The 12894-nt window shown below is 39.6% G+C and overlaps 1 protein-coding gene across 2 annotated transcripts in view; it reads left to right on the forward strand.

The window, feature by feature from the left end:
- The window catches only part of Mtmr2 (myotubularin related protein 2), an 81117-nt gene that overhangs the window by 54228 nt on the left and 13995 nt on the right, over positions 1-12894 (forward strand). For both annotated transcript variants that reach the window (XM_004626158.2, XM_023709514.1), the window contains exons 7-9: positions 930-1013; positions 7472-7621; positions 8353-8541. In XM_004626158.2, coding sequence (XP_004626215.1) covers positions 930-1013; positions 7472-7621; positions 8353-8541 — 423 coding nt within the window. The remainder of the gene's footprint in view (positions 1-929; positions 1014-7471; positions 7622-8352; positions 8542-12894) is intronic.

Here is a 12894-nt window from a genome sequence, read left to right on the forward strand (position 1 = left end):
TTATCTCTGAAAAGTATACTTTATAATTATTGGTGTATAGAAAGTTGACTAAATTATATACAATTTTTACATTGGACATGTAACCAGATGTGTAGTTTAGATTTAATTGAATCTCTTGGGCCCTTTGAAGAATCTACACCTGCCTATTTCTAAGGTTCCTTCCAGCATTAGTCTTAGAGAGTTCCATGTATTCCTGCGTAGGATGTTTGCAGCATGAGAAGCTACATGCAGTCTCCTTGTTAGTTCGAAGCTGATAGCTCAGACTAGCACTTTGGGAGGGGAGGTGGGCAGATACTGAGCTCTTGCTTTGTGCTGTCAGGAGGTTTTGTGATGATGTCAGCTCCTTCATCAGTGCTGTATCATTGTGCTTCCAGAGTCCCCTGTTTAGAGATGAAACCAGGATTAGGGAAGCATTAACTTGAAGGCGTAGCTTAGGCAAGTAGAATTTGGAGTTGGCATTGATTCTATTCTGGCTCTAGTTTTGATTTCTTTTTTAAAAATCCTATTGTTTCTATCAGTATTTCTGTAAAAGTGGTATATTTTTATTTGCAGAATACATAGAAAACTTTCCAAGGTGTTTTACAAAATGCAGCATAAACTCCATAGCTGCTTAACTGCTAATACTGCAATGTCAGACAAATTATAGCAGATGTCTTTAAAATATATAATGTTTTATTATTTAGAATTATACTTAAAAGCTTCCAAAGATAGCTGAATATATTTGATCATTTGTTACCGTTTGATAAATTTTATAGTTGGGTCTGTGCTTTTATATAGTCTTATAAATATGTAAAATACCATAAATGTATAAATAGAAAAAGGTGTCAATACAAAAATGCTTGCTGAAAATGAGCACTTTGAGTATGGGGATATATTCTGATTCTTATTTTCTTCAGTGTCTTTTAGCTGCTAATTCTGCTGTTTTGTAGCCTCTCTTTGCTTTTGAATACAAAGAAATATTTCCAGAAAATGGGTGGAAACTGTATGACCCTCTTTTAGAGTATAGAAGGCAGGTATGTATTTCCTTTTGTTTCAAGTTCTATAGTTTATATTCTTTTCATTGTAAAAATACCTTATGAGTAGAAGTGAATAGCTTTTTAGATTTTATTTTGTTGCTTTTAAATAAATGGTAATCCTGATTATGTCATATCTTCCTTTCATTTTCTTTAAAGAACTTTCCAGAATACTCTAGTGATCTTTTGTAAATCTTTAGTTATTTAAGAGCTTGTAAGTATTAGTTTCTTTCTTTCTTTCTTTCTTTTTATTTTAGGGAAGGGTCTACAGGGTGTTCAGGGTCTCACTACTAGATTGGACTCGTAGTGATCTGCCTGTTTACAGCCTCCCAAAGAGCTGGGATTACAAGCATGCGCTACCATGCCCAGTCTCAACTGTCATCTCAGTGTGCCCCGGGAGCAGGGCCAGCGCAGCAGGCCTGGGGATCAACGCCCTGGCCCTGTGCCTGCTTGCAGATGCTTTATCCACTGAGCTATTTGGCCAGCTCTAGTATTCGTTTATTTCAAAAATACTTTAATAGTTCTAAAGATAAAAGTAACAGTCTTATGTAACATTCACTCAGATGTTTTCCTCTTGGAAATCTTACAGTTCTGTTTTTTCTTTCTTCTTCTTCTTCTTTTTTTTTTTGTGGTACTGGGGACCAAAGGATCCTTGTGCTTGCCAGGCAGGTGCTTATGCTGCTGAGCCATATCCCTACCCAATAATTCTTTTTTTTTTTATGGTACCGGTGATTGAACTCAGGACTTTGCACTAATTCTACTGCGCTATCTCCCTGGCCCCCCAGCCAATAATTCTTAAATCATTTTCTTTTGTAATGTGGATCCCTATAAAACTTTTACATAGAAGATGTAGTTTGCTTTTTAACTTGTGCTAAAGATAATTGATTGACTTTGTACAGTAACATTAAAAATACCTCCTAGGGATGGAGACGTAGCTCAGTGGTAGTGTTTGAACAGCATGTACGAAGTTATGGGTGCTAGCCCCAGAAACACACACACACACACACACACACACACACGAATAATTTTGTCAGGAATCCATTACATCTTTTAAGTTATTTTATATAGAAGTCAAGATCGTTAGTTGTAGCCTTCTCAGGATTATCTGCCCTACTTTGATTCATTTTAATTTGATGAATATTAATGTCTACTTGTCCATTCCTTTTTAAAAAAAATTTTTTTTTATTTAGTACAGGATCTACTAGGTCTCACTGCACAGGTCAGACTGTAGTGATCCTCCTGTTTTTAGCCTCCCAAGCACTGGGATTATAGGCATGTGCCACCATGCCCTGTCTTAAGTGCCATCTCAGCCCACCACGGGGGCAGGGCTGGCATGGCATATTGGAAATTGAACAACAGCTGCTGTGCTCTGCCTAAGCAGGCACTTTAGTCCGCTGAGCTATCTGGCCAGCCCTAAATTAATAAATTTTGCTGAGTGGGCTACATCTGTTGAGTTTTTACTGGTTTTGTTTTTTTTCCATAATTTTATTGAGAGACATATAGCAATGAGATGGTTTCAAATCAAATTGGTAGGACAGTTTTAATAATTAACACATTGCATACTCTCTTCCTAGTGGTTATTTGCTGTACAAGATGCGGACATGATAGCCTATTTACAAACACCATTAGAACAAATCCCTCTATTCATTAAGAGAATGTAACTATGTATCTGTCCTAACCATTTTGAATACACAGATACAAAATGGACATTCATCTGTATCCCCTTTTTGGTTTAGTTCCGTTGTTTGAATATTATAGCTGTGTTAGCTCAGCAAAATATTCTAAAAGAGTCCAGTAATCCATAATAGTATTGGGTCTTCCGCTTGACTAGCAATGTCAGAAATTGTTGACCTGAGTCCCCTACAGCTCAACGTAACAGCATGGCTTTACTTCTGATACTAGTTTTTATACTTTTCTGCTGGATGGTTAAGACCAAGGTAAAGCAGGACCTATGCCAAAAGAGTTGTAGCTTTTGGGTGTGATAAGGTCAGTGAAATCCCCTCAGGATTTATCCTGAGATCCTGTACCTCACATTATAGATCCTTTGTCAGTGTCAGCCATGTGAATGAGTCACGGCCATTGCTTGGCCGATGTGCTCTCTGTGAAAGCCTGAGAGAATGTTTTCTCTCCATGTGACTCTCCTTAGGCACACTCTACATCATCGATCACTTTCCTCTTTGGCTGGCATAATCTCCTTGATCAGAAATACAGAAGATCGTAACCTTGATCATAATCTCCTTGATCAGAAAACTTGGGACACTACTGAGTTACATGACATTACAGTACAAGTTCTCATATGTCCTGAGTCTTAATTGACCTTGGAATTCTGGGGCCAAAATGTTGGCTTTCCTTGTGGCCTTCCTTTTTCTCTAATTTTGGTCTGCAAACTTAGCTTGTTAACCCTCCAGAAGAGAGGCTTATTGTTATTACCATACTTTCCATTTATTCCTGTCTTTTCTGTACTGAAACCATTTGCTTTGTAATTTTTCACTGACATTAGCAGTTTTTGAAGGAATCATTCATTATTTCTTTGGTATTTTTTGTGTTCTTAGAGGGAAGGTACTGTTTCTGTCCTCTCACTTCTGTATCCTGAGGATGGAGCACAGTGCCTTGTGGGCCCCAGATAGTGTCTCTGGAATGAGGGAATGCACAAGTGAACCTATTCTTTTCATGGTGTGTGCTCTGTAAATATTGTCAACTACCAAAGCTCCTTCATGTATTTGTTTTATTAACAGTGTTTTATATACACATATGTGCATGTATACCAGGATTTTAAAGTATTTTGTGCATAGTAATACGTTTTTCTTCATAGTAATTCTGTCAGGTAGGTAGTAGCGTTAGTTATCTGGATAGCACATGAATAAACTGAGGGACAGCAGCAAGACCAGCCTTGGCAGTTCACTGGCACAGGAGGCCCTGTCCCATCTTAAAACTGAAAAAAATAAAAGTAGGGCTGGGGATACAGCTCAGTGCGAAGGCTCTGAGTTCAATCCCCATTGCTGAATGAAAAGAAAAGTAGATGGTAGAGAAAAATGTAATTTTATCTTTATTATATTGAAATAAAATAACTACCTGTTACAAATTATATCCTTTAGGAAGAACGGTAAAATCACAACACTTGTAGACAGTTGAGACAATTCTAAAGGAGATATCTATATCTGTCTGTATCTGTCTATATGTGTATGAAACAATAATCAAAGACAGATGAAAAGAATAGTGTGGTAAATATAAATGAATATCGACTATATAAATGTGTAACATTTTCTGCTGTGTAATATAGATAAAGGTGTATCATCAGTAGCAAATAATTTAAATTTTTAAAATCATTTATTTATTTATTTATTTATTTATTTATTTGTTACACAGTCTCACTTTGCAGCGTGGACTCAGTGATCCTGTCTCAGCCTGCTTTGTGCTGGAATGACAGGCGCATGCCACCGTGCCAGCTTTGGTGGTTGGCATGGCCTGCCGGGGATCAAACCCAGACACTTGCACTTGCTAGGCAGGTGCTGCGACTGATGAGTTACCTCCCCAGCCCCATAGCAAATAATTTAGAAGGGGATAAACAGATAGGATAGTTCAAGATTGTCTAGACTATAAGGAAAGACATTTATTAATACTAGAATTTAATAAGATTGGTGTCATAATTTTTAATGCTTTGTACAAAAAGAAAAGTTTAAAAATCTTAATGAGTTAAAGTTTATCTTAGTGAAGTAGAAAAGAAATAGTGAGGTAAGCTTAAAGGAAAGTGGAGGGAAATAATAAAGAGCAGGTACTGGTGAAATAGAAAACCTTTATGCAGCGAGGAGCAGCAGAGGTAGCAATGGATCCTTTGGAAAGATCAGTAACATCATCATGCCTCCAGTGTTATCCAGCCCTTTGGCTTGTGTGAATCACACTGAGTGGAGAGGAATTGACTTGGGCCACGTATGTAGTCTATAACAATTAACATGTAGGTAATGAAACATCGTTGCTTTTACACACTTAAATTATCACTTTAAAAAAGAGTACTGATCTGCCATAAAAAAGATACATTTATTTGTAGGAAAACGCATTCACCTTGAACCATAATGTTACATAAAATAACACACTTAAAGGTCACCTGGTTCCTCTTATATGAGAATCTCAAATTATAAATAAAGAGAAAAACAAAAGATAGTAGGAGATATGGAGATAGAGCTTTTGCAAAAGGGAAGGAGTTCAAGAGATGGAGAGAGAGGGCCGGTGAGATAGCTCAGTGGACTAAGTGCCTACTTAGGCAAGTGCAAGGACCAGAGTTCGGTCCCTGGCAATCCATGCTGTGCCGGCCCCGCCCCGAAGCACACTGAGCTGGCCACGCTAGCACTGGGGAGGCTGAAAACAGGAGGACCACTATTAAGTCCGAGCTGTGTAGTGACACCCTGTACCAAATACATAGTTGGCGGGGGGTGGGAGCATAGAGGAGAAGGGGATGAAGAGGAAAGTTAAGTTGTGGGATGTACATGCAACAACTCCACACGAGGAGTGTAATAACTGTAAACTGCAAATACACACCAGTAGAAAACTTTAAAACCTCAGGAAAAAAAAAAAAAATAACAAAAATAGGGCAAGCAGCCTGCAGGCCAAGGTTAGACAAGCCTACAAGAGTGTTATAAGAAAATGAGAAAATTTCTAACTAACCAGTATTATAAATGGAAAGGATAACATTGTATGGATTCTGCAGATAGTATAGATAATGTCAAAGTGTTATGAACAACTTCATCATTAAATTTTTTGTAAAATGAATTGCTTAAAAATGTAACCTGCCAAAATTGCTTTAAAAGTAGCCTGTGAAATTTTAATCCATTATGTAAACATGTGATAAAAAATCTTACCCCAAGATGAGTCTGAGTGTGAAGGACTTGTGTGACATACATGAGGTCCTAGCTTCAGTTCCCAGCCCTACACAAATCACCTCCCAAGACACAAAAGCACACCACACCATTCATACTCCTGATCATACAAAAATGATACCTCAAGGAAAACAACCAAATTCCCAAACTCTGTGCCAAAAGAGATTTTGAAGAATCACATACTTAAAACAGTAAAAAAAAAGTTAGCAATTGTTTGATCTATTTTACTTAAAAGTTCCCTTTCGTGTGTGCAAAAGAGTGATACAATAAACATATTTGTCTAAGAAAATATATTTTTTTATGTATTTGGTACAGTGTCTCACTACGCAGCTTGGACTTGTAGTGATCCTCCTGTTTCAGCTTCCCCAGTGCTGGGATTACAGGTGTGCACCACCGTGCCCCATCTTGGTGGCTGGCTTACTGTGCTTGGGGGTGGGGCTGGCACTGCACGTGGTGTCAGGGATCGAACCCTGGTCCCTGTGCTTGCTGTCTCACTGGCCCAAATCTGAGTTCTTAAAGTAAATACATAGTGAAAATTTAATTGCGAAAGAAAGAAATCTCATCTAAAAACCCTGTGCCAGTGTTTCAAGCGCAAGTTGTACTAAACATTTATCAAGGGAAGTAAATCAGACATTTTTTAGAAAACACCAAGGAAAGATTGCCGCTTTCAGGATGAGTTTAGTATATGTTGAATCCTATAAGAACAATGAAAGAAAACTGTAGGCTATTTCCACTTATAAACATTCTGAACTTGTATATAAAATGGTAATGAAAAATCAGTAGTGTACAAAAGGGATAGCATATCATAATCAAGGTGAGTTGGTCTGATAATAGAAAACTTACTGATGTGATTCTCCAACGTTAAATTAGAGCAGAGTTTAGTCTCAAAATCTGTCTTAGTATATTATTCCTCCTGTTGTACATCTCTCATAATATATGGTGGATATATACTGCATGTATGTTATATGTAAATGTTCTAGAGTTAGAGTGAAAATTGCATAGCCTTATGAGTGTACCAAAAGCAATAGATTACACACTTTAAATATTTTGTACGTGAGTTCCATTTTAACTTTTAAAAATATAAATAAAGTTTATGTTTGTTCTTAGATAGTACAATCTCCAAAGTTCATTCAGTTGGGGCTGGTGAGATGGCTCAGTGGTCTAAAGCACCTACTTAGAACAAGCTTAGCAAAGCACGAGACCACAGTTCAATCCCCCAGCACCACATGCCAGCCAGCCCGCCCCCTGGTGGGCTGAGCTGGCCACACACACATACATAAATAAAATTTTTAAAAAAGTTCATTCAGTTTTAAAAAGGGTATACGATACGTGCATTGTATACATACTTAGAAAAGTAGTATAGGGCTGAGGATATAGCTCAACAGCATAAACACCTACCTGGCAAGTGGAAGGTCCCAAGTTCAGTCCCTGTTACCCAAAAAAAAAGAGCCTTGCCACCACAGGCAGTCACTGTTCCAGCAGCATAAGTGATGTGTATTGGACACAGTAGAGTTGGCCAGAGGGACAGCTGTCCTGTTCTGTTTTCATATTTGAATTCATCATTTTTATGTTTTATTTCATGTGTAGGGAATTCCCAATGAAAGCTGGAGGATAACAAAGATAAATGAACGATATGAACTTTGTGATACATATCCTACGCTCTTGGTTGTGCAAGCAAATATTCCTGATGAAGAGTTAAAGAGAGTGGCGTCCTTCAGGTCAAGGGGCCGCATCCCAGTGAGTGTGATGTTTGAAGGCGATCTCAGCAGTGCTTTTTTACTCTACAAATGCTGAGCTTAAGGACTTGGAAAATGAATGCTGCTAAAGATACCTGTAGCAGCAAATGCTTTGTGGCAGTATTAGAGACTGAGTTACTTGGTAAATTTAAAGGATTAAATTTTAGAACTGGAAAATTTCAACAAAAGTTACCTTATTTTTAACATGAAAACAATTTTCCAGTGTGCATCATTCAGTATTTCTTTATCTTATCTATTCTTTAGTTATGGTCATAAATGTTCTTTTCCCTTAAGTCAAGAAAGAACAATTTATAAATTCATGATGAATAATTAGATCTTGAGAGATCATCTTAAATAGTTTTTAAGTACAAAAATTCATACATTCTGAAGATTTTGGAGTTGGGCAGCTTTACTGATGCAGTAATAAAACTATCAAAGTGGAGTGTACTTATCCCTCTTTTCCTTTTTTTAATTTTCCCTAGAGATGCCAATTCCCAAATCAGGGACTTTCATAAATAACTATCTGATTAAGAATTAGATGAGGTTTTCACATAGCAGAATTGGTTTGAAAACTAAGTAATGATTTTTCCCTACAGCTTAGAAAAAATTTTTCCTGGACATTTCATGTCCAGGTTTTGGATCCTGTTAGAACCTAGGGTTTTATAAAGGACTGTTCGTAAGAATTACAAACAGAGAAATATAAAGTGTGTTATCCTTTACTCGCATTGGCAGGTATTGTCGTGGATTCATCCTGAAAGTCAAGCCACCATCACTCGGTGCAGCCAGCCCATGGTAGGGGTGAGTGGAAAGCGCAGTAAAGAAGATGAGAAGTACCTTCAAGCCATCATGGATTCCAATGCCCAGTCTCATAAAATCTTTATATTTGATGCCCGACCAAGTGTCAATGCTGTTGCCAATAAGGTGAGATTGTCCTTCCAGTAATCGAGCTTATAATCACAGTTTGAGCTGCATTTGGCAGGGGACATAGTGTTGTGAAAAGTGGTCAGGTTCTACAGTGGTGAAGGTGAAGATTCCAATCATGGCTCTTGCCTTGTTATCCACCCCTGTGACTGTAGGTTATGTGATCCTTTCAAGACTGAATTTATATTTATTGTAAAAGAATTGATCAGTGCAGATAAGCAGAAGGAAAATATTTTAAAACACTCCAGTGTCTTTAAGAAACACGGTTAAATCTTAGTTTATACACTTATATCTGCATGCATATCTATTTGAAACAGAATGGGATAATTTTAATTTCTTCTTTAAAAAAATTAACACTGTATATTACTGAGCCAAGAAAAATTCATACAGTGTCATTTTAAGAAGTAAGTATACCTGGCTACACCCAGCTGTTAGACAGATTTAGAAGTTTTGTGTTTATTTCTGTGTTTTGTTACGAGCAGTGTGTGGATGATCTTGCTTAGCATGTGTGGACAGGATGAGTTCCAGGCGTTAATCTCTACTAAAACTGGAAACACTCTCCAAGGACGCGAGGGAGGAGCATGACACCCTGAATCCTAAGCTAATACTACAGTAACGTGTAAATGAAGCCCTTAGCCCGGGGCTACCATGTACGGATACTGTTCCATTAATTACTTGTTCCCTTTCCTAAGCATTAGTCCACTAAGTAGCAGAAAGACACAGCATTGTTTTCCAGCATGGGTTAAAGGAACGTAAGACTGAAAATGGTAAGATAAAAGTAAGAGTTTTGTCTAATTTGGTGGTATTATTCCCATCCATATATCATGGAAATGCCCTTTATTGATTTGCAAGCGTATATATCTTTGGTTGCAACATAATTTAGTTTGTGTTGTAGGAACTGTCGTTTTCTGCAAAGCTTTATTCCAGAGATGCTCAGTCCTTCTTGGCAGCTGCCTTCCTCCTGGCAGCCAGCACATTGTTCAGCTCCTCACGCTTCCTCTTGGCCCAGATGTGTGTCCCCACCCTTTTCTTGATGAACTTGAGGGCGCACTTGTCCTTGGAGACCTTGAGCAGCTCCATGTGGTGCTGCTCATAGCGGGGTGAAGCCGCACACACCCCAGATCATGTCCTGCACAAACTTGGTGTGTTTGGTGAGGCGTCTGTGATGGCAGCTGTGTTTGCTCACATTCTTAGTCACCTTGTGGCTCTTGTTGAGGCCCACGGCCATGGGATAGCAGAGGGCTGTGGCTATTGTTCTTCAGTGGTTGCTGTGGTGAAAAGACCAGCACTGCGCAGAGCCCCATGGGGATGTCTTTATGTCCTAGTGAACTCCTGTAGGAAATGATTGTGACTCACGTCAAGAATTCGAGCTTTGGCAGCAACCAAGTCTTCCTTGAGTGCCCCACCTTTGTTGCCCTTTCTACTTCTGCCAGAACTAATCTCTCTTACTTTATAAAGAGCAGTAATTTTCCAGTACTTACTTTATTACAAAAGTGTGCACTTTTGGACTCTGTAGCTTAGCCTTATTTCTTTCAAATACTGTATTTCCTGTGTTTTTTCAGTCTCTTAATCTGTACCCCCCGCCCCCAGGCGCCTTGTGCATCACATATTTTTCCTTTTGTCTGTGGTGCTCTCACAGCTGGATTCTACCGATTGTGTCATCGTGTAGCTCCTCTATCTCCTGTGCCCTGAGTTGTAAGATTCACCCCAAGTGACCAGGACGCAGGGGTAGCCCCTCCGGCAAGGCTGATGCACAGGAGGCGTGTGGGGTGCTAGCTGCTGCTGCTGCTGCTCGGTGTCTCGCGACGGACCGGTGACTACAGAGTGGTGATGTTCTGGTTCTGAGACTTCCTGGTTAGTGATTAGTTTTATTTCTACAGAGAGATATTTTTTTAATCTATATTTTGAATAATCCTCACTTAATTTGACATATAAAAAGATGGGTAAATGCTTGATTTTTTTCATTTGTCAGTTTTCCTAGTGATGAATTTACTCTGTCATCCCCTGGAGAAGCTGGCTTTTTAAAATATGATGCGCTGATATAGTAAACTTTATGTTTTCTAATCTTTTACACTAGTATCTTTTTTAAGTCAAAATTTTTCTCATCTTTGGTCATTGGGAGCCTTGTCAGGTTATCTCCTAGGTTCTTTATAGTGATAGTAATTTCTGTGTGATGTAGTTAAGGTAATCACCCCTCAAAAGTCCAGATGTTTAAAACTTGGTCCCTGGCCCAGTATGTGATACAGGAAGGTGGTGAGCCCTGAAGAGGGCCCTCGAGAGACCTGCAAGTCCTGGGGCTGTGCCCTTGAATGAGGTCGTAGGACTTGGCCACCTCTTCTCTCTCGGTTTCCTTTCTTGCCGCGAGTTGAGCAGTCGCTTCCCTGTGTGTTTCTGCCATTATGTGCTTGCTGTCTTGTGCAGGCCTGGAAGGCAGTGAGGCTGGCTGATCCTGGGTGGAAACTTGCAGAACTGTGAGCCAGAGTAGAGCGGTTCTCTGTGTGAGAGATCTCAGGTATTTGGTACAGAAACAAAAAGGTGACTAGCACAGACTCTGCTGTGTGATACGACAGAGTATACCCTGATTCATGAGGGAAGCTTTTATACTTCTGCTGCAGAATGGAACAGGCATTTTTCCAACAAATTCTGGCTTCCTTAGTATAGGAAATAATACCTCAATCATAATATGGTGCTAAGGAGGTTCATTCTCTGTTGTCTTCATTTCTAGGTCTTTTACTTTGTATTCACTCTTGTCAAAATGTGTAGCCATTACATAGTCTCCCTTGCATTTACATACATTCTCTTCTGTGATTTCTACAAGTAGTTACATAGAGCAGGTCCCAAGTTTACAACTCTGTTCCTTTCTGGGAGACTTTTTTTTTTTTTTTTTTATCTGTTACTTATGTGGTACAGGGTCTCACCACACAGCCCAGACTCGTAGTGATCCTCCTGTCTTAGCCTCCCCAGCTCGGGCTACAGGCATATGCCACCATGCCCAGTTTCAGTGGCCAGCACAGGATGCAGTACTGGGGGTCGACCAGGGCCTTGTGCTTGCCAGGCAGGCATTTAGACCACTAAGCTGTCTCCCTGGCCTCTCTGGGAGAGTATTTGTAGGTCGGATTCATTTGTATCCAACAAAGTGAGTGTTATACAGCACAGCTGTGGGAGGTCTTAACTCCAGTGTGTGTAAGTCAGGGACTTTCTGTATATCAGTGCCCTGTTGGGTCTCCATCCACACTCAACCAACCTACTGCAAATTGAAAGCTATTTTAAAAAATTATCTACCAAACGAACACAGACTTTTTTGGGGTCATTGTTTTCTAAACAATGCACTATAACAACTATTTATATATCATTTGTGTAGCACTATATATGAGAAGTAATAAAGAGATGATTTAAAGTGTACAATACACTGGTTTATGTAAATACTGTGCTATTTTATGCGAGGCACTTGAGTGTCCATGAACTTTGGTATCCGTGAAGGATCTTGAAACCAGTGGAGGTGCTGAGGGAGGACTAGTGCCTGCCTGCAACTGCTGTAGTCAAGTCTTATGTTCTTTGTAGGCACATGTGCCCCCTCCCCCGTGCACTGGTACGCCTCTTTTTACGTAAGTTGTTGTGTACTAGTAAATATTTCAGCACAGGCACAAGCAAGGTATTCTCTGGGTACTGATAGCAGCTCATGTCCTTATATTTGGAATTCAGTGTATTAATGAGCTCTCCCGTTCCTGGCAGCTATGCCTGGAGAGGGAGAAACATACTTGGCTCGTAGTTTCAGAGGACTGAGTCCATGGTTATGTGCCAGTGAGGCACAGTACTCGGGACAGAAGGGTCTGCAAGAGTGGACGGCACAGTTCATGGCAGCTGGATGTAAAGCCACCAAGAGCTGCGTGTTCCCAGGGCCAGCCACATAGTGATCTGCCTTCAGCCGGGACCCCCACAGCGCATCTCAGCTGTGAACCTCAGCGCATGAGTGCATAGTGGAGTATAGCGCCCTGTGACCCCTTCACCTTTCTCCTGTTGAAATCCAGTCAACATTTAAACTTAACCTTTCAGTTTTCCTGATAGAAAGACCTTGATTCACATTTGATTGCCTTGCACACTGTTAAATACCGTCTTATATTTGTGATTGAAATACATGGTGAATGTTTTTTAAAATTTATTACAGAAGAAAACACTGCCATTCATCTCTCAAAATATTCCCTCTTGTTTTGAACACACTTCCATCACTGTTCCCACTTTCTGAAGTAGTTCTAGAGTTCTTTTTTGTGGCTTTTACAAAACATGGTCAAAAATACGGTGAATGTCACTGTGGAATGTCCTCCAGAGGGAGGGCAGCCCTGTAAATCCATCATA

The sequence above is a fragment of the Octodon degus genome, unplaced genomic scaffold, assembly GCF_000260255.1.
Source record: "Octodon degus isolate 3935 unplaced genomic scaffold, OctDeg1.0 scaffold00012, whole genome shotgun sequence".
In the NCBI taxonomy this organism is placed as follows: domain Eukaryota; kingdom Metazoa; phylum Chordata; class Mammalia; order Rodentia; family Octodontidae; genus Octodon; species Octodon degus.